The sequence below is a fragment of the Stegodyphus dumicola genome, chromosome 2, assembly GCF_044657685.1.
Source record: "Stegodyphus dumicola isolate Sdum_Otavi_A_Nest chromosome 2, ASM4465768v1".
Taxonomy (NCBI): domain Eukaryota; kingdom Metazoa; phylum Arthropoda; class Arachnida; order Araneae; family Eresidae; genus Stegodyphus; species Stegodyphus dumicola.
Genome location: NC_140769.1, coordinates 1,430,873 through 1,454,165, shown reverse-complemented (window position 1 = coordinate 1,454,165; position 23,293 = coordinate 1,430,873). Strand labels below are relative to the sequence as shown.

At 31.0% G+C, this 23,293-nt stretch overlaps 1 protein-coding gene across 3 annotated transcripts in view; it reads left to right on the top strand.

Moving 5' to 3' along the window:
* LOC118204059 (uncharacterized) overlaps positions 1-16,201 on the top strand; it is a 126,509-nt gene extending 110,308 nt beyond the window's left edge. For all 3 annotated transcript variants that reach the window (XM_035376382.2, XM_085810384.1, XM_085810385.1), the window contains exons 4-7: positions 1,380-1,470; positions 1,566-1,849; positions 5,335-5,537; positions 8,749-16,201. In XM_035376382.2, the coding sequence (XP_035232273.1) occupies positions 1,380-1,470; positions 1,566-1,849; positions 5,335-5,507 (548 nt within the window). In that variant the 3' untranslated portion in view covers positions 5,508-5,537; positions 8,749-16,201. The remainder of the gene's footprint in view (positions 1-1,379; positions 1,471-1,565; positions 1,850-5,334; positions 5,538-8,748) is intronic.
* Positions 16,202-23,293: the final 7,092 nt, after the last annotated feature.

Below are 23,293 nucleotides of genomic sequence, written 5' to 3'. Positions count from 1 at the left end.
AAATTTAAATAAATGCAAATATATTTTTCAAGCTGCGGGAAGGGGAATGATTGTCTAACAATGGTGGAAGGGATGTATTGGGTAAAAAAAGTCTCAGAACCAGTGACGTAGCGAGGGGGGCAAGGGTGTGTATGATGCCTTGGGTGCCGAATGGTCTCCAAACAAGATTTTCATCATATCACTGTGTTTTTCCCTGGGGGCTCTAAAATGGTATTTTGCCCCAGGCGCCAGTTTATGCACGCTACTCCACTGCTCAGAACTACTGTTTTAGAGAATATATATACAGTCAAAAGTCATTAATTCAGACACCCATAATCCGGACCTCAAGACGGTATAAGCTAAGCTAAAATTATCTAATTCAGTTAATGTTGCAGATTGCGTTGTTCCTTAATCTTCGAATTGGATTCGGCTTATTATTTTTTGCACTCTGTTAAAGCAATTTTATAAAAGTAAGCTTGAACTTTCGATTATGTCAAATAGAATTTCTGATATATATTTACTAATATGTAAAGAATCTACAAAGCGAAAGTATGTTTCGAAGTCCATTAAACAAAAAGTAGAATTGCGAAACCTGTTTATCAATTTCACGCTGCTCTGCGGCGGGGGAGGGGGGGAATGCCGCGACGCCCAATGAATTGGAAGTTGATCTGTCAGCACTATCCTTATCTTCAGGGCAGATGTTTTTATTTCATTTGGCTTTTAATTCCTTACTAAATGTAGTATTTCATCTTGATGTACTCCGTCTTTGATATGATATAAATCAAATTCCTCGTCATTATAATTTGCTTCTGATAGAGAAGAAAGTGACACAGAGGTTATTGAAAACGAAAAAATTTCGATTGACAAATTAGTCGGTATTCTCGACACAGCAATTATAGGACTTGAACAGCGGAACTTTGTAACTGAAGAAGAAATTATGTCTGTTTATAGAATTAAAGAGAAAGTATTATGACATAAAACGTAGCAACTTAAACAACTTACATTGAAAGAAATGTTTAATAATGTTAACAAATAAATATTAAGCTTTTTTTTGTAAATTTTGATACCCTTTAGATCGTAATTGATCTTTACTTCATAAATTATGGTTTCATATTTTTAATTTTATAATTTCTGCATGCCATGTTACCAGATTTAAACTGATGATCTATAATCCAGAATCGCCGAAGTCCCGACGAGTCCGGATTAACGACTTTTGACTGTAGTAAATAAAATATTATGATGTAAATTGATTCAGCAAATTCTTATTTAAATTAAGACTAATTAAATGTATACATAAGTTAAATCTACTGCTGGTTTATTTATTTATTCAACTAATCTAAAACTTTTTTTTTATTATATTTTCTTTGAACTGTGTAAGTAAGTTGTTTTTATTTTACTAGATTTTAATTCAGATGAAGAAATATCAGATCCCATATCTAAGCCAGATTCTTCAACCTTACTTTCTCTCCAAAGGATAAAAGAGGCATCAATGTAAGTTGAAGTAATGGCTGAATTGTATTTTGTTTTTTCCTCTTGTAAAGTATATGGAATATAAATAATATAGTTTATATTAATTTCTTTTTTAGTGCTATGTTTCACATGGAAAAGGAACCAAGCTTCTTTAACAACCTGTTACAGAAGGGCTTGTTAGAGCAGCCTGAAGATCGTATGGTTATCTGTAATCCTTTGCTAAATGCCTCTAAAATGTTTAATGAAAGCATTGGTCTACCCAGTAACGTGGTAAAGGATGGAGTAGACATTTATTCTGAAAACCTACGAAGGAGAAAAACACATAAATGTGATTTTGTGGGCTGTGAGAAGGTTTACACCAAAAGTTCACATTTAAAAGCCCATAAACGAACTCATACAGGTGAGCAATCTGCTTTGATAAAATATGTAAGAGCTTCATTCATTTTCTGCTTTAATTTCACCAAGCAAAAGTTCTTTATAGGAGAAAAATTTCTCTTATTGTCAGAAATACTGCTGTCGTTATCATCTAAAAGGCCTAAAACAATAAAACATTATTAGCTTTTTCTTAATAATACTATTAAATTATAAATCATTGTTCTTTAAAGTGAAGAATGCTGCATTATATCATTAAATAATATACTAAGAAACTGCTTCTGTTGAAATGAATGGTATACTAGCTGTGAACATTTAAAAAATAAACTGTTTTAAAATGTTTCAAATCAAAGTAAAAATAGTATTTATTTCTGAAAATTTTGTAATTTTTTTTTAATAGAAGAAAAAAAATCTACTGCTCGGAAAAGGAGGGGGAAACATTCGATAGGGAGATACTAATAGCAAGACACAGTTGACAGAAACTGTGAAAGATTCAAAACCCTCTGCTTAAATACACACAAATCTAATTCCATTCTGGTGAGGAATACAGAAAGAAATTATAGTAAAGACTTAAATCATTAACTTAAAATATCTTAACCTCTTGCCTAACTACCTATGCTGTGTCGGCATGATTTTCTTCTGTGTCTTATTTGAAAAGACTGACCGAAATGTACCTTTTTCCAGTCTTGACCTCTGATGTTGATGTGTATTTGTTTGCTAGTCTTTTATCGAAATGTGATGGATAACATGTTTCGGGTACTGGTTAGGTATAAGAAAATTTTAATAAAACAATGAGAACAAAATGAAATGTTGTTGTGTTTATCTGCAAATATATACAGTCAAAGGTCGTTAATCCGGACTCGTCAGGACTTCAGCGATTCCGGATTATCGATTTTTCCGGATTATAGATCATCAATTTAAATCTGATAAGATGGCATGCAGAAATTATAAAATTAAAAATATGAAACCATAATTTATGAAATAAAGAACAATTATGATCTAAAGGGTATCAAAATTTACAAAAAAAAAAAGCTTAATATTTATTTGTTTACTTTACTTTCTTCGCTATCGGAAGTGAATTATAATGACGAGGAATTTGATTTAAATCATATCAAAGACGGAGTACATCGAGATTAAATACTACATTTAGTAAGGAATTATAAGCCAAATAAAATAAAAACATCTGCCCTGAAGATAAGGATAGTGCTGACAGATCAACTTCCAATTCGTTGCACACCGCGGCGTCCCCCCGCTGCAGAGCAGCGTGAAATTGATAAACAGATTTCGGAATGGCTAGATAAACAAAGGATATGCCTTTATCCATTTTTTGCAGCAATTCCACTTTTTGTTTAATGGACTTCGAAACATACATCCAGACTCGTCGGGAGTTCCGAATTATCGATTTTTCCGGATTATAGATCATCAGTTTAAATCTCATAAGATGGAATTCAGAAATTCTGAAATTAAAAATATGAAACCGTAATTTATGAAATAAAGAACAATTATGATCTAAACGGTATCAAAATTTACAAAAAAAAAAAGCTTAATATTTATTTGTTTACTTATTAAACATTTCTTTCAATGTAAGTTGTTTAAGTTACTTCGTTTTATGTGATAATACTTTCTTTTTAATTCATAAACAGACATAATTTCTTGTTCAGTTACGATGTTCCGCTGTTCAAGTCCTGTAATTGCTGTGCCGAGAATACCGACTAACTTGTCAATCGAAATTTTTTCGTTTTCACTAACCTCTCTGTCACCTTCTTCATGTCTTTATCCATTTTTTGCAGCAATTCCACTTTTTGTTTGATGGACATCGAAACATACTTTCGTTTTGTAGATCCTTTGGGAGCTCCAGCATTGGAAATTCTATTTGACATAATCGAAAGTTCAAGTTTACTTTTATAAAATTGCTCTTACGGTCTGCAAAAAATAATAAGCCGGATCCAATTCGAAGATTAAGGAACAATGCAATCATCAACATTAACTGAAATAGATAATTAGATAATTTTAGCTTATATCATCTGTTATACATTAAACGCGCACACGAGAACGTATTCTGCGCTTGTGCACATGCATATGCGCAGTCATAAAGGTCTTACACGCATGCGTAAATGCCTATGCGCATGTGCAGAATGTTTTTAGCTTTGAGGTCCGGATTATGGGTGTCTGAATTAATGACTTTTGACTGTAGAAGTGTTTTTATTTGATTATGGCAATGTTCAAATTATAAAAATAGTTTAAAAGAAGTGCAAGATATGTTCAACTAAATAAATCTTTCTCAAAATTACTAGAAATGCAGGCTCCATTAGATTTGTGTCCATTTTGCATTATACATACAGCTCAGAAAGCTTGAACTTGTTATTTAGCTATGAGATTTAGCATTAGCTGAATTATGAGTTTACTCTGAAAGTTATTTTCATAGTTGCTGATATTTCTCATACACTAAGGAGGAATTGTTTACTGTGCTATTTCTAATTAATTTTTTGTAATAAATTGTTAATTTCTTCTTATGTGAAGGAAATGGTAGCTCACAATGATATGAATGCCTAAAAATTTATTTTCAATATTGAAGAGAAGTAGGGTATCAAGAAGAAATTGGATTTAACTAGATTATGGTTACGTTTTTAAGGCTATCTGCCTAAGGGGAGAGATGCTTTCATAGAGGACTTTCTAAGGAAAAGTGATTTGCAGTTATATTACACATGAAGAACAGAAAGAAAGTATTTGTGAAACTATCCCATTTACACACATTTAAGCTCAGATCAGTAGGTCTTACCATTGTTTAATGACCTTATTCAGTCAGCCACAGGGAAGCATGCCAAGTGTCAGAGCAGGATCCTTCCTTACAATCTCAGCATCTTTCTGATGTGACTAATCTCATTTATCTGTTATCAGAAAAAGCCCACGAAATTCATCATGGCAAGGAATGCAAGATAGCGCCTGTCGTTGGCAACAGCCTTGGGAACCATACAGGTAACAGTATGACGTTGCTCAGCTCCGAGAGAGCACCCCAGAAGGGTGGGTTTGAGGATCTCCCATTCCCCTTCCTTTACCACTAATATCTGGAGTGGACTTTTGGCTGATCACACATTTAGAGTGTCCCATGCCACACAAACACTATACATTCTTAAACTTCTATGCCTTCTCCAGGATTCTAACCCAGGCCCTACGGTACGGCAGTACAAGTCACTAACCACTATCCTCGTTGGGTGGCTCAGCATCCTTTTTATACCCTGTTGTCTAGGCATGCATTTTGTTCAAAAAGATGCTGAAACTGCAAAACTATTATTGTCAGGGCAATCACAATTCTTCATAATCCTTCATTGTCCTTAAGGGTGGAGGTAGCTATTGCAAGTCTTCAAAATGCATCTGAATATTAATATATATATATTCAGATACATTATATAACTGTAGTACTTTTATGTAATTAACTCAACATCTTATTTAAAGCAAAGTGAGGAAACTGTTCATTTTGTTTTGTGTTAGTTTTAAGTATGTATCATTTTTCAGGAGAGAAACCTTACTCATGTTCATGGGTTGGCTGTACATGGAAGTTTGCTCGTTCAGATGAACTCACCCGGCATTACAGAAAGCATACTGGCCAAAAACCATTTAAGTGCCAGCTATGCCAGAGGTCTTTCTCTAGATCTGATCATTTATCTTTGCATATGAAGAGACATTAGCTCATGTTCCTTGTCAAGTCTTTTTTTGAGGTAAATTTTTATACTATATCTTGAATTTTTGTCTTGTTATATGTGTGTAAAATAAATGTATTATATATAAAATATAATTTTTAAATCTTTTAGAGATATTAAATGATTTTTTTGTTTATTTTCTGATTATCCCCCCCATACACATAGATAGTTACCAGCTCATTAGCAGCTTTGTGAATTAGCTGTCTTTATGGTCCTATGGTTCTGTTCATAAATAACAACAAGTAGAAGCATTTTATAGCAAGAAATTTTAAGAGAAAAAGAAAAATCTGTATGGCTGATATTTACATTTGTACAGCCAGAACATACTCTTCAGCTATAGCCTTTAAAATTTCTTCAAAGCAGCCCGTTTTTGGAAGGAAGGGGCTTGCTACATCTTTTCAGAGATAAATTTAATGAAATAGGCTTAGATGGGTAGCAGTTCGTCGAATTTTAAAATCGTTTAGCATGTTGGGTGTGGTGCCACTTTCTGTGGTTCCCTTTACATTGCTTATAGCCAACTTCTGAAAGTGTATGGTTGCTGTGTCCCTTCCAGCTATCGGAAAAAATGGCTATTCCAGAATGCTCATTTTTAATATTTGGAATGGTCTGCAGAACAGTTTCCTACATTGCAAAGCAACTTCCTTGAAAAATCCTCGCAAAGTCACCAATGAGTTGCGGATTTTTCATGTGGGGAAGGCTGCTTAGCATGCTGGCAATCAGAAAGCACCCTTTATTAGGAATTTAATGATCTGATCCATTTATATTTCACTGTAATAATTTTGGATGATCACAAATAATTTGTTTTATTTTGAAAATGTAGAAAATGCGCCATAGACTTGTGGCAAAGAAATCTCTCCTAATTTGTTCTTAAGCAGCCATGATGTCATTTCATGATTGTTAAAGATATATTGTATATCTGATTTACTAATTAAAATTTAGGTAGTACTAAAATCAGGTAACTAAAACCAAAATTTGTGTCCTATTTCTTAAATTTTTGGATATTTGTCTGACTGAAAATTTAATGTTTCTCTGTATAAATGAAAATATAAATGTCAAAACTGTATTTAAGGAGAAATACAGTTTTGACACAAAAGCAACAGAAGTCTGCATACAGACTAAATTTTAAATTTAAAAAAAAGACTTAAAGCATAGAAAAATGTATTTTAATCATTGCATTTTTTTCTTCTATTAGCTAAAATTGTAAGCTTAAATAAAAAGTAAACAATATCAGTGTAATACTTTTTACATTTTTTCAAAAATATGTTTTGTCAAAAAAACTCAGAAATTCCCTCCAATAAGTCTGTGTATACTTTCAAAAAAAAAAAAAAAAAAAAAAAAAGCAAAAAGCAAAATATAAGTTTTTTACATTACTTCAATACTTTGTAGGATATCCTTTATTCTTCAAAACAGTTTGCAGACATCTAAGCATTGACTGAACTAGTTTTTCAGTGTCATCCGATGTAAATTTCCCCCATTCTTTCTGCAATTTGCTAATTAGCTCATTTTGCGACGTAATATTGTGTTTTTGAATTCGTTTCTCCAATTTTGCCCACAAATGTTCGATTGGATTGAGGTCTGGTGACTGTGGAGGAGTACACAACTGTCTTGGAGTGTTATAGAGGAGATATTCCTTCACAATTTTAGCTGTATGTTTCGGATCGTTGTCTTGTTGGAAAATAAAGGCATTAGAAAGGTTTAAATTTCGAGCACTGTCTCGTAGATTTTTCTTCAGAATATCCAGATAAACATACTTATCCATGACTTTATCAATAATGTGAAAATTTTCAAATCCTTTCGATGACATACACCCCCATACCATCACATCGCCAGCTCCATGTCTGACAGTTGGATTTAAATTTCTCAGATTCAGTTCTGTTCCTGGTTTTCTCCATACAATAGGGTGGCCATTAACTTTAAATATTGTAAATTTACTTTCATCTGACCAAATTACATTGTTCCAGAAGTCCTGCGAAGAGTTTAAATATGTTTTGGCAAAAGCAATTCTTTTCTTTCTATTTGTCTCGGAAATGTATGGCTTAGACCTAGGTTTGCGTCCATGATAATTGGCCTTTCGCAGCACTTTTCGTACAGTTTCAGGAGAAATTTCCTTGTTGCTAGTTAAAAAAATGTCTTTTGCAATGCTTGCAGCAGAAAGTTTAGGATTTTGTTTAATTCGTAAAAGAATTTTTCTTTCTTCTCTCTACGTTAGCTTCTTCGGTCTCCCACATCTTGGTTTTACAGCAAGACTACCAGTGTCAAGATAGTTTTGAATAACTCTTTGCACACTAGAAAATGGTTTTCCAATGGTTTTACCAATATAACGAAGAGTGTTACCTTCATCTCTCAATTTGATAATTAGTTGTCTCGTAACTAAAGGAATTTCTTTATTGGTTGTCATTTTCATCAAAGAAAATAGAAATAACAACTTCCAATCAACGTAAAATTTGCTTCAGAAGTCAATGATCTTGAAAGTGTAACCTTCTTTGCATTCTCAAATTTGAAGTTTAAAAGTTCGATATGAAATCCCCCGCCTCCTTCACGTTGTACGCAAACTTTATTGGCTTTGATATCTGGCCACTTATCTTTTAAAAATTAGTGTGCATAAATTATTAGATATGAAAATATTACAGTTAAATAATTTCAAAGTCCCTTATTGAAACTAAATATTTAAAAAATAAAACTTTAAGAAACTACCCTTTTCGCACCTTAAAATTTGGATTTGATATTACTTTTCTTGATGTACACAGACTTTATTGACTAACTGTATGTTATGAGACTCTTTATAGGAATTCTCAAAAAGGTAAAAATTCATTTTAATAAAAAAAATTCAAAGAAATATATTGTGAAACTAGTAGTAGTAATAAAGTTTTTGTTGCATCAACTACTTTTGCATTAAAAATAAATTTCAGGAAATGTTTTCTACTAAATTCTGTCCTTGAATATTCATTTAAAATCATCATAACACATTTATGCTGTAATATAGTTCTGATGTTTGAATTTTTGTTTATATGGAGGAGCATTAAAATTTAAATAGGACAAGTGTTCAAAAGATAAAATTAAATTTTCCCTTCATTATTATGAACTAAATTTTAATTATCAAATCTGCTGTGCAGTATTTTACATTCAGTTTATCTATTATAAAATATAAAATAATAATGATTAGAAAATAAATTTGTAATTAATTTAGACTGTTATGTATAATATATAATGACCTTTTCCTTTCTTGCAGAGAATATGAAGAAATTATTTAGCCTCATATTGAGAAGAATGCAGTTTTTATTCATTCATTGGAGGCAGTACAAAGTCATTGTTTAGTATCATTCCACTGTAGTGAAAGGTTTTGTCTCAATGTTTACGACGATCTCTGTGAAGTCAGAGTGATAAAATGGTTAATGATTGTTGACAAGTGTACATTTCTAAAGTGACTATAAGCTTTAGGAACAATGCTTTAAAGGGACTCGGGGCATTCCATGTTTTCATTGTTGAAAGAGTAATTGTATTACTCATGTTTTTGACTTGCGTTAAAATCAAACTCAATTGCTCATAAATTGCTTCCTCGTGTGCTTAGGTATTGCTAGAATCTGTTCATCTGAATGAAAATTAGGGAAATCACAAATAATAGAAATGAAGCATTGAATATTATTTATGAACTAGTCTAATGCATGTATTATTTTGAAGCTAAATAATTTCTCTTATATTTTGGGAATTATATATAAGAACATCTTATTTAAAAATTTTTATTCTTCAAATATTGATGAGATGAATATTTAAATATTTAAGAATTCGCTCAAGAAAATGCGTGTCTTGAAATAAATGGAATTTACAAATGGGTTCAAAACAAACCTCAACACTATTTGCAGATCAAAAAGAGGTTTTTCATTGAAAATTGTTTAAATATCCTATTTACTATCTGAATTCATGAGCAATCATTAATTTGGTGCAGTTTGAAAGTTTTATTTTTCTGATTAATTTCTCTTTTTTATCATCAATCTTTCACTGGATTCTTGTACAAGCTTCAAGCAGTGATAGATAAAATTGGGTTCTTATTGAATATTTTTTACTGAAGAACTGTACTCAAAAATTTTTATGTATTTATATCGAGAGTAGTGAGTTTTTTGTGCAGTTTATGTGAAACTACTGAAATTTGAAATTGCTAATTTTCTAATTTATCTTCTATCTTTTGAGATCTGTATGCATGGTAGCTAGTATGAAAGTAATCTTATTTAAAATATTTGGAGTATTAAAAAAAATAAATAAAACGATACAGTGATCTTAACAATATTCTGAAATGTATCAAAATAATATTGTGGTATTCAAAGGTATTAAAAGGATACAGTAATGAAAAGGGTAAATATACTAGAAAACTGTAACTAAATTAGAAGCTATTGTACAAAATGTTGCATATCAACAAAAAATGGGTTAAAATGGGGGGGGGATATTTGCCTGTATCAATTAAAAATCACATTACATATTTTATAGTATATGCTATATTTATGATATGATTTTCATTTTATTTTCTATTTATGAGAAAATTTCAGGTTTAGACAGGTCAAGAATATTGTCATGTCATCTACTATAATATGTTAATTGCACTTGAAAAATTAGGCAGTTTTGTACACGTCTTAATGCTTTTTTAATAATAAAATGAATTTTTATTTGATTCAGAATCATGATTCTAGCAGTAACCATCATCGTACATATTTACGAACAAAATAAAGCTTAAATTTTGATTGTGCTTAAGTATTACTGTAAAAAACTGTATTCTAATTACAGTTGTTTTTATTTATGAAATTTATACAGTATTTATAAAAGCATTTGGAATATCTCAAAATTCACTTCCAAAAAGGCATATTTTGAAATTTTGCCGTTGCTGTGTATTTATAGAATTTTTATTAAATGTATGCAGAGTAATTAAAAAACAATTACACATATTTGTTTATTTTATTGTAGGTAATTTTATCATAATATTTCATTTATGTCCCTCTAATTGCATTGGCCAGTATTTCTCTTCATCTCTCATGCTTTTTAATTTTTGCACTGTGATTAGGGCTTTATGTCTTGTTTAATTATATCTGTTCTTATGTGTTTGTCTGACGAGGTACACATTTAATGTACTGAACCTTATGATAAATATTGAGCCCATTAAAGTAGCAGATTTGTTTTCATTAGACTGTGTGTAAAGTTTATATGAGTAGGAGGCAAGAGGTCATTTGCCTTTTAAGTAAGTTGCCATTAAATTTGTGAATTATTTATTATTTAATTTCAAAAACAATTGTAACAAGAGTCAGTAACTTTCATAATAATGTGTTTCATTGTAATTATAATACATATAATATATTCTTTTTCTATAGTATACTTGTACAGTATTTTATTTAAAAAAATTCTGCTTTTTATTGTATCAGGTCTTGATGATTTTTAGCATGCTGTACATTTTATTACAATATCATTCACTGAATTTAATCAGTTAAGGATTTGATGTGAAAGAATATTTTATAAATACATAGTTTTTTTTAATCCAAATAGTATAGATTTTTTAAACATAATCTTATCAGCGGATTGAAAGTAGTAAGCTGTTTTTTCCTATCAGAAAAAAAAAAAAAGGGCTTATTAATAAATCATGTTCTTCTGTCCCTTTGAATTGCTTATACTTTCTTAAAAGTCTGTTTCTGTTCATCTGTTCAAAACTCCAATTTAGTAAAACATCAGCACTCTTTTAAGGCCTTATTGCTCTACTTTACATTAACTGAATTCTGAGTCACTATAAAAGCAACATAAAGTTCAATGTTATGTGGAAAGGTATTTTTAAAGAATATTTTTTAATTAAAAAGATAGAATTAATTTTTTAAAATTATAATTAGAAATGTTTTTTGTGGTACATTTTCTGAAGGTATATTTGCAGTTATTATCAATGTAATTGCAAGTTTAGGTTACTTATTCAGAAATTTTACATCTCTGAATGTGTAATTTTTACTCAGTTACATTTATATAAATAATTTATTATTTCAAACAATATCCAAAGACTTTAGTTACTTTAGTTCTTTATTCCACATTCTGTTTAAAAAATTTATTAAATACTTGAAGTCAGGAGAAAAGTCTAATAATTAAGATTATCAAATTTTTTTATAGGTGCATGATTTTTAAACCTAAGTAGGAGTTTTTTAAACAAAGAATACAAATTTGATTTTGTATGATATTAGGCCTTATACTGACCTTTGCATTTAAAAGTATTTTTTGTTAGTACCTTTGTCTTACGTAGAAGTAAACTAATTAATATAAAATTTCTTAAACATTTAATAACTCAGAAATTCATGATTTCCTGTGATATATATGTAAAAGTCTGTAAACTATCTTATTTTAAGAATGTTTTAATGTAAACAGTAACGTTTTGTCAAACTGCTGTTGAGGATATTTCTGCTGATTAAACATATGGCTTTATTAATTAAAATCTTAAAAACTCCATTAAATGTTCAACTCTTAAAATAGTTACTATGTTTATGATGGATTTCTTAGAATTGTGATTATGTATACTGTGCTTCTAAATTTTATGGACAAATGTATCACATCTCTAGAAAATTCTATGTATCTAACTTTTCCCAGTTACTTTTTTTTTTTTTTTTTTTTTTAATGCAGTATACAGTGCATGGGAGTAAAGGGTGGACATTTATTCTAATTCTGTTATCCATTTGGAAGCTGATAGATTATGTAAATGTATTTATACATCACAAATCATGTTTAGAAAATGTATGTATAACTCTTCATTATACATGAATCTAAAAAGCGTACTATATCATATTCTTAAAATTTGATAAGTACATTTTGAATTTTAATGCTGTAAATAAGGTTTTGGGGGAAAGAAAAAATATAATTCTTGGTAAAAGAAATTCATGTGTTCAATTTGCTGCATTGCATCTCTTTAAAGTGAAATTACTTTCCAGCCTGCCAAATTGTAATTTTTATAAATATTATTTTATTCTATTACTTCTCAGATGAATTTAAGTTATCTATATGATGTTGTTGATATATTTTTGTAACAAAAAATTTTGGGAAGATTAAATATTTAGAATGTGCTCAAACTGTTGAATTTTGTATGAAATGTTTAGTCTTAAATATTTACAGGAATGTGATTAACTCAAAAACAGTATTATAACAAATGAAATACTATGCTCAGACTGCTTTTTACTGTATTATACTTGTGTGATTTTTCTATTTAATAAATATTGTGCTGCCAAATGAAAAGAAATGTTTTCATGTTAAATCATTATAAGTGTATATTCCACAGTTACTATTTATATTCTTGCAGTGTAAGTTAAGAATTGCATTTTGCAGTTTTGATCTTCTACATTTTATTACATTGTGTAGAAAATCATTTTAGTCTAGTAAGTCAATTGATTTTGATTTTGAAAATAAAGAAAAAACTTTAAATATTGTACATGAAATGAATAGCAAATAACTCTAAATTAATAAATCATCAAATTGAAGTATATTTCCTGTATAAAAAAAGATTAATAATACTTAAAACTGTTATATCAAACATTTCAACATTCCTTTGATTTAATTCCAGCCTGATATTTTTTATTTTTGATGTAGTTATCTGTTTAACTTTTGTTGGTTTTTTGTGTTCATTATTATAGCCTTAATACGCTTAAGTTTACAGTAGAAGATTATTTATCCATTATATGAGCTCTGTTCAGCTACAGCATTTGCAGAGATTTAAATAATGTTGGTATGGATTAATATATATATATATATATATATAAAAATTTTTTGCATATATTTTATTATGCAGTTATAAATTCATTTCTACTCAAAAATTAATGATTTATAAGTATTACCATTTCACTTATTAGTAAAATCTTTCAGCCATTTAAATTCAGCATGAAAAAACTCAGTCAAACTCTTAGACATAATCAAAATACATAATACAAATGATAAACTATTTGTGCATTAGGGGAAATTTTATACTTTGTTATCTTCAAGGCATAAGAATGGGGGGGGGAGTGATATATATGTCAGTATTTATTAGATGTATCCAAAAATGTGTTCTGGTCATTTGCTTCTGAGTCAGTGATAGAATGTCATTCTTCTAAGTTGCTGATATCTTGAAGAATATCAAGAGTGTATTTTAGAATATGAGTCTTCTGAGTTGTCGGTAGTGGCCTCGGCGACCAATTACATCCTCATATAATCCATTAAAAGTGCTGCCAAGCAGCTATGTAGTGGCCTTGATTCAGTTGGTGCTTGTACCAAGAAACAGATTCAAATATAGGGCAACAAGACACTTTTGTTTTGATGCACAATATTTGGCTTCTACATTTCAGACATCAGTTCAACACCCAAGATTATTTATCACCCTCAAGAACACTTCAGGCAATACAGTGTCACAATTCCCATCTATTAACTGATAATGCCACGGAACAGCAACAGCAAAGCAAGTTAACTGAGGTTGTTTTCACTATCCTAAAATTAATTATCATCTAAGCCATTTGAAGTACTGATGGTTTAACATTTGTTTAAATAAATTCAGTACTGAAAAATCAGCTTCTAAGCTATGGTACAACTCTAGCCAGTTTTTCTCCTTCCTCCCTCTCAATAGTTACTGGTCAACAGCCTGAACTCATATTCCTTTTTCAAGTAAATAGACTGGGAAAAAATAAACCATTAAGTGATGTTGCACTTACATCATTTAATGGTTTATATTTACACAGAACCTTACTTCCAGTCTATAGGAAGAATTTTAAAATGTAACCCATTTTTAGTCATATTTATTTATATAAGGAAAACAAGTAGTACATCTCAAAAAAATATTATTGTGTATACTATTCATTGCAAAGACTTTAGTTATAAATTTTTACATAAATAATCTTCTATTGTATGTGCTAATTTCTACTCTTTTATAATAACTTGTACTCATTTTATCATTAACTTCTAACCCATGATTCTATTAAATATGCTATATATTTTTCAAATGAGCATAAAACCAGAAATATGCCACAAGCAAGAAAATGTGGTTGTTTAAATTTTTCTAATTTAATATTTATCATTCTCAGCTCTGAAGCGAGATTTGTGAGATTTATTTAATTATATTTTGATTAATTATATTATGGTCTTATTTAATTTAGGCCCATAATTCAATTATGTTCATGCTTTATTTGCAAATAGTTGAAGATATAATTGAAATATATTATAAATGAAGTATTAAGACAAAAACAAGGACATTGGTAATACCTTTTACCTGATGAAATTCCTGCATAGTTTCATTTATGAAAGAGGGAGAATATGCAGTGAACATTGTTGGTCAGCTTACCATATGTTCAAAACCCATTAAAGTAACTTAAATTATTGATTGAGAAATAGTGGAAGTAGTACTTAAAATTTTGGTGTACATTTTAATTAAAATGTCTTGTATGCTGTGTAATATAACAAATCAGATTCCAAACCAAATTTTATAAACACTCCACTTGCTGTTCATATACATACATATATATATATATATATATATAAGTGGTTAAAAATTTGAAGTACTTTCTAATTATTAAAATATTTAAGTACAGGTTAAATTACTTAAATCTGTTAATAATATACTATAAAAACAGAAGTAACTTTTGTAGTTTCATTAAATAAGCATACTTATCTGTTTCTATGAGTTACAGAATATGAGGGCTTCGGTGTGTCAAAAGAAGTCTAACTTAAAGTTGCCTCCTAGAAGTCGCATATTTTCATGAAAAAGTTATGGACATTGCTGAGACTCGTGTATTGAATGATTTTGTATTGTGATTTATTAAATATTTATATTAGTTTATATAGACGAGGGGAAACATTTTGTAAGTTACCCTGATTTTAAGTTTATGAACATTTTCTATTTGCAGTTAGTTAGTTGTGTCTTTTTTTAAAATAATTTTTTGTATTATTTTATATTTTTATCAATTCAAAAGTAAATATGTATTTATAAATAAATTTATGTTCTGCTGGTTATATTTTCTTCAACTGAGAAAAAAATTCAGCCCCCCCGGCATCTTTTTTCCCCCTAAGTAAAGATAAGTAGATGCTTTATTTTAATATATATTTAATTCTAATATACTAATTGGCAATATACGAACTTCATATTACAGCAGCAGATTTTAAAATCCAACTTAAGTCATTGTTCTGTAAAATGTTAAAAAGTTTCTCTATTACTTTTTAATAAGTTTGCCTTAGATTAGAACTTTTTTTTTTTTTTTTTCTTTTCTCTTTCTTAGTTATTTCTAATATATTTTAAGTGTTGAATTTAAATATTAATAGGTTTTTTAGTATTAAATTCCTAAATATTGAAATAGCAAAAATTTTGCAATTTTTTAAAACTATTTCAATTATTTCATTATTCTGTTTGAAGAAAAGTAATTTCAGAAAGTATGTTGTTGAATTCATAAAAGAGTAATCAGTTATTTTCTTTACATATTTTCTGTGAGATATTGTACCTGTTTGAATATTATTTTGTACCTTGTAAAACTGAAATTTATACATTAAGATTGCTACAAACTTTTATCAAACATTCCTTGACCTGGGTTCATGTATTGTGTGTATGTTATTAATAGTGTTTTAATAAATTGACGCCTGCATTGCAGAAGATGTAAAATCAAGTTAACTATATATATCTATATATTTTGTACTCCACATAAATTATAATAAAAGTTATTGTACATTTACTGTTTTGGATTTTTTTATGCATATATGAAATAAAAGCAAAATTTCTGACTGATGTAGGAACACAGTAGGAAGTACTGATGTAGGAGCGCAGATATAGAAAGCGTAGAAATACTGATTGCAAAGATACTTGATACTTAGAAGTAGATTTCATAATGATAAAGAAGCTTGGCAGTCGAGGCAGTTTTAATCCTTTTTTTATTTCCAGTTGACATTTGTCGCCACAATTCACTTGATAGTCTAATAGTGCCTATTTCCAAAACATTAACGTTTTTGATACTGTTGCAATAGGAAGCTACCACAGCGAAATTACATTCGAGCAGCACACAGAGAGAAGTTAAAGTGCATAGTTAACCTATATGGAAGCACACGAAGAGGAAGATTTCCAATTAGTCCCCACGCTCAGAATTTAGGTTCCCAATTACTACGTCATGAGCATTATGCAAGCTATGTGGCATAGGTTAATCTAGAAATGATGCAATCCAGAAATATTATTTTTAGAAGGAAGGCAGGAGTCAAAGGGCTATTATTAATTTATTATTTGAAAGATATTTTACATATATATAAAATCAGTATAGACCAGCGTTTCTCAACCTTTTGACTAACGCGTACCATCTATCGAGCATGTCTGGGACATAGTAGGCCGCCAGATTCGAGCATCACAAAATATGGCAGATCTGGAGCGACAACTCATGAATGCCTGGCAGAATGTGACGCAGAATGACATTAGGAACCACTACCACTCCTTGCCTCCTCGACGAACTCAAGCATGCATTGCCGCCAGGGGTGTTTCGACCAACTACTAATTTGAACACTTAATGGGAGATTGTGAGCTGTGAATATGTACTATGACCTTGATTTTTTAATTATTATATTATCTGGGTATGAGCCATACACGTATTCAATTTCATCAAAAACAACCACTTCCTTCATGGTGCTTTGATTTTTTTTGCAAAAGAGTGTATATATGCATCAAATACACAAGGTCCGATACTTTTTTTTTTCTATTTAACTATTTAAAATTAATATAATAATTTGTTAGATTTCTGTTTATGTGTTTACCTTTTTCTTAATTTAAGTAATTAATAAATTATTAATTAATTGCTAAATTAAATTAATATTCATTTAAATTTATTATTTAATTATTTTTGCCCCACGGTGTTTCCCCCTTCTATTTGCTTAGAGTGCAATGAAGGTTACGTTAGGTTATTTAATTACGGCAAAGCCTCGAGGGCTATCTGCCTAAGGAGAGGGATACCTTCGTGGAGGACTTTCTAAGGGAAACTGCCTCATATACATGTTACACATGGGGAAAACCACTAAAACACCCATGCAGCCAGCCCGTTCGTGGGATTCGAACCTCGGACCGAACTACCAGTGTTCAGTGACTTTACCGCTCGGCTGCTGGTGGGCCGAGTGCAATGAAGGAAACCACTGGCGATACATTTCTTAAAAGCCCACTGCTAGCTCAGTCTATAAAGGTGATTTAAATAATGAAATGTTAATTCACATGTCAAAGATCTCTTTGTACACATTTCTTGTGTAGATCTTTCCATCATTTTTAGGCTCGCCTTGCAGAGCACCATCCATTATTTTTAATTTTACGTCCGGTCTTTCACGAACTCCTGAACAGGCAACATAAAGTTGACCGTGTCCAAATGCAGGCTCAGGTAAAAGAATGCCAACACGCTTAAATGTTTGGCCCTGAGACCTATGCGTAGTCATAGCAAAGGCAAGTTTTACAGGAAATTGTCTACGTCTCAGTTAAAACGGCAACCCTGTGCCGTGGCAACTTCACCCCATTGGCTAGTACAGTTACGCAAGTAACCAATAAACTATCGGCGACAAACAGACACTTAAGCCTCATATATATATATATGGGGTAAAGTAACATCATTTTCTCCGAAACGACTGGCTCCCGGGCTTAGCGAAGCACACCGTTGGAATTGGCAGGTCCGTGGCACGCAATTTTGACCATACGCGTCTTCTTGGGACTTTAATTAGCCGAGATATTAATTAAAAACTAATTTTTCCCTACATTTTCCACTTTCTTGGGTTTTCCCTATTACAGGGATTTGGCTACGTGCCAAATTCTTTTTCTCGAATATCTACGGAACAGCGCCGAGTTGAAATTCGAGACGCGTATCTTTGGATTCCAAAAAATTCTCCGAATCCATCGATAACGTTCTCATCTTCGTACGACTTTAATAAGCCGAGATATTAATTAAAAACTGCGGAAACGTTAATTTTCGCGCTCATTTTTACGAGTGGCAACAATAAACTATTGGCGACACATACTTTAGCCGCTTATATATACTATAAAGATATATATTTAATATACTAAGTGAGTAGTGATGAATCCGGTACTTTTAACTTCGGGCTGTAGACATGGTTGGGCGGATAAGGCAGGAATAAGACGTTGACAAAACTAATTTCGGCGAATGACCATTTTTATTTTTAGGCACATCAAAAATTATTTCTTTGGCAGACAAATTACTTTTCGATCATATCATAGTTGAATAAAAATAATTTTTATATACACAGATAAAAAGCTACGACGTCATTTCAGGCTGGGAAGCATAATCGGCGCGGAGTTATTTGCATGGCAAAAGTAAGGGAAAAAAGGGAAGAGTAGTGCAAGTGATTCAGTATTTACACTTCGTAGGTGCAGAGAATATTCTAAGCTGTGATTCGTAAATATTAGTTTTATTAATTTTTCAAGCAATTATGTAATTTAGAATGATTTCGAATTTGGGAGAACAGATGAATTTGAATTTAGGGAAAGAACAGCAAATTTAGAATGTTAATTTTGAGGTCGCCAATTATTTTTTAAAACAGCCATCGTATTTTGTTATATCTTATATATATATACATACAATAATTTAGAATGCGGGCAGATACGGCCGATGCTGTGTATGGTGATAGAAAAAGGGCAATTTGATATTGTTTGAGAGAAAAATAATTTTGTAGCCTTTGATACGAAATTGTTAAAAAAAATAATAGTTATGGGCCCAACTAAGAAAGAGAAGCGTGAAGAAACATTTGGAATGATTTCGAATTTGGGAGAACAGATGAATGCTGTGTCCTAACATGCAATGAACGATGTGTCAAATATTGGAGAAGTCCATATGATTTATCACCTATCGTGAATGTCCTAATGTGATGATATAGTATGTTGAGTGAGGTTTTGAAAATACTAGCCTTATCTGAATTTCTTTAGAAAAAAAAAAGATGTTTCGTTCCAGAAATTGAGCACTTCTGAACATTTGTTTCTCATCAGAGGAAAAAAAAACCTCTGATCGGGAGTGCGGCGCTTTGAAAACCTTGTTTGTTACCTGAGTTTGTTAAAAGCTCCGGCAAAGCTAAATGGAGGAAAAAAGAAAAGCGCGGGTCCAGCTTGATAGCAATTTAAAATCTGGTTAGGAAGCTAACTTTAAGCTAAGGCAGGAAAGAAAAATAACAGTAATAGAAAGTTAAAAAGTAGAAAGGGGCTTATTCCGTACGTAGAATCCGAGGCAAAATGCTTGCTTCTACCGTGAGACACAACAGCATCAAAGAAACACAACATCAGAGAAAAGTAGATTTTCATATGTTTTTTAGAACACAGCAGCAGACAAATGTAGATACGCATACGCAATTTGAGACCATATCAGCCAAAAAAAGGGTGAAGCGATCCATACTCATATGCTTTCAAAGTAAATAGCAATAAGCTAGAACGCACAGTGAAGCTTCAGATAAAAGTTTTAAATGTTTGGAGTAAATCACGAAACGTTATGAAACAATCATATAATTGAGAGTTCATATTCCTCTTGTAAAGAGCTGAATCCTTAAAGCCACAACGATTCCTAGGATTACAGGAAAAAATGCCTCGCAATAAATAGATCACGAATGCATAAATATGCTTTAGTAACGGTACGAATTTTTAAAGAGTAAACAATGTACCCAATTTTTAAGTAGCAAACAACCTTTATACAAATAATAAATGAATGAATATGAGAATCGCTCCACTTCGTACGTATTCCTAATTTCAATGAGCAAAAATTCTTCCTTTTTCTCTCTTGCAGTAAATACTTGAGGTCAACTAACTACCGCAGTGGCTAATCGTACCGACGGTCCGAATAGCCTCTAAGGCTAATCGTACCATCAAGTATTTTAAGCCGATTTGCCGTAAGGCTGGCGGTAGCGGAAGCGAGTATTGTTAACCCTAAATAAATGATAGCGAGGGTTCTAACAGTTTCTGCTTATCTTCATTGTATGCGATTTCATTTTTAATTAATTTTTAGTTATTGATACTGAAATTTACGTGTTATTTGTTTGACGTAACTTGAGGACGATGGATGTGACAAAAACAAATTGAGTGTAGAAACAAGTTTTCTATATATTTGGAATTTGAAAGGGCAAAAGAACTGTATGATAATCAAAATTTCGCTGTTTTGATTAAAACGAAATCGGAAAAATTTCACGAGGTTCATAAACATCGTGAAATGTTACTGCACATATTCATTAAGAGTTAAATTCTATTAGTTAACACAGGAATTTTGGGGCAAACTTAGACCCCTAGTCTTACAGCACAGAACTCTCAGAATTTATTATTCAATAAGAAAACTTATTGAAAATTATAATGTTCTTATATATGCATCAATATTTCAGTGTCCACACATGCTTATAGGTTCAAATGCCATATTTCTAAATCAAAGTTATTTATGAAATCTGATAATTCATGTGCAAATTTTTCAATCTAAATTTCTTATTCAATTATTTTTGTCTTTTAAGTTAAATCCCATTATTTATTTAAATTTAATTTATTAATGTGTTTATGCTAATATTTCAAAGTTCTTTTGAATATATTTTGTGTCCTGAAAGTGAAGAGTATTTCCATAGAAAATTAAGCAGGCATAGAAAATTAGTAATAACCAGTATTATATTATTAATTGTTAATTTAATAGTTTATTTTATCGATTTTAGCTTATTTCATGCCTAAATTTACTACGGAGAAATAATACTCTGTGTAATTTTTATTATCTTTTCTCAGACGAAAAATTCAAAGAGGAATGAATAAAAATCTTGATTGTGCAAAACACATCTTTGAATCTAAATTTATTCTAAGAAGTACAAAAAACATAAACGAGACTTAAGTCCCCCCCAATCAGTCATTTAAACTATTCCAAGTAGAATAAATACTAGTTTGTGCGAACATAAAAATCTGCCCTTTTTTATATATACATAAATAAAGGAAATATGTTCCTTCTTTTTATACTAATTTGCCTTTCTAAATGACGGATCCGACAACTCATTGCGCATGCGTGATTCATGTTGGTTCGAATCAGGGATAAATAGAAGGGCTAGGTCATTCCTTTGTTCGACTCCTTGCCGACGCGAGCCTCATGGAGGGGGGGAACAGGAAGTAATGTTACGTGTCTCTGTTGCACCTGCTCTGATTTCGCGCCTTTAAAACTGTAGTTTCATTCAGTTGCGACACGATTTTCTGGAGATCGCATATCCCAAATTAATTTTAATCATACATATTCGTTTTCTAATAATGCAAATATTTAAAATAATTTGTGTGTATATATATATAGTTTTAGTCAGTTTTCCTTTTAAATTCTATATTTAAAGTATCCTTTATGTAATATGGCTTCTTGTGCTGTAGCAACGTGCCGTAACACTTATAGAAATACGAAAGGAAGAGATATTGTATTTCATGCTTTCCCAAAGGACAATTTGCTCTTGTCGAAAGAATGGATACATAAATGTCGAAGACAGGATTATATTAATGTTAAAAACGCAAGAATTTGCGGCGAACATTTTCTGTGCAGTGATTATGAAGATGACATGAGAAATCGTTTGCTTTGATTGCCGCAAAAGAAACTGCTGAAATGCAATACTGTGCCTAAAGTAAATTTATCGTGTGCAGTAAACGAAATAACACCAAGAAATCGGAGACATTTGAAAAGAAAACTAATGCAGAGTGCTTTTGAAAGACTACACGAATTAAGCCCAAAGAAAATTTATTTTGAGGCCGAGAACGAAATTGAAGCTGACAATAATGAATCAAATGTGAATGATTTTGAAATAAAACTCACAAGTGACAATGCCCTATGTGAGAATATTCCTGAGTGCCCTTTTTTTTTTTTTTTTTTTAGTCTTTTTTTTTTTTAGATCGCAGATTAAAGCATTGCTAGAAAAGAAGGAAAAAATCAGGTGGACTAGTGAAGATATTTCACGTTGCATTGTCATAAGAGCTCTGTCATCTTAAAGCTACGATTTTTAGAAAGAAAAAATGGAAATTCTTTTACCTAGCACTAGCACATTAAAGAGATGATGCGCTAAATTTTCATGTAGTCCAGGAATTCAGAGTGATGTTCTTGCTGTAATGAAGGAAAGATGCCAGTATTTGAATTCTGTAGAAAAAATATGCGTTCTCAGTTTCGACGAAATGCACATAGATTCTAAACTCTGCTATGACTCTAAACTGGACCAAATTCTCCATCCTCTTCAAAAAGTGCAGTTTGTTTTAATCAGAGGTCTCATTTCGCAGTAGAAACAACCAATATTTTTTGATTTTAACACCCCAATGAAGAAAGAACTTCTTTTTTCACTCATAAGACATATTCAATCATCTGGAGTAGAAGTGAGAGCAATAGTGTCTGATTTAGCAGGATCTACTACTTTGTGGAAAGAGTTACAGATTTCGATTAATAGTTCTCAGTTTCCAAATCCAGTATTCCAAACGAAAAAAATATGGGTTTTTGCAGATTTAGAGCACTGCCTCAAATTACTGAGATACCACTTTTTAGATAAAGGATTTGTTTTAGAAGATGGAACTGTTTTAAATGATGATATTATTAAAGAGGTTTTAAATAAAGATTCAGGAGAAATTAAATTGTGTCACAAACTAAAACCAAATTATTTAATGGTCAAGGGAAACGAGAGACAAAAAGTCGCTCCAGCGAAAACATTATTTTCAAGAATTACAGCAAAAGGTATACTCCTGCAGCGGCAGCGCCAAACAGGCGATACGGACTTAAAAACTGTACAGAAAAGCGCCAATTGGCGAAACAGTAAACCCGTTTGGCAAACCTACAGGCTGACGG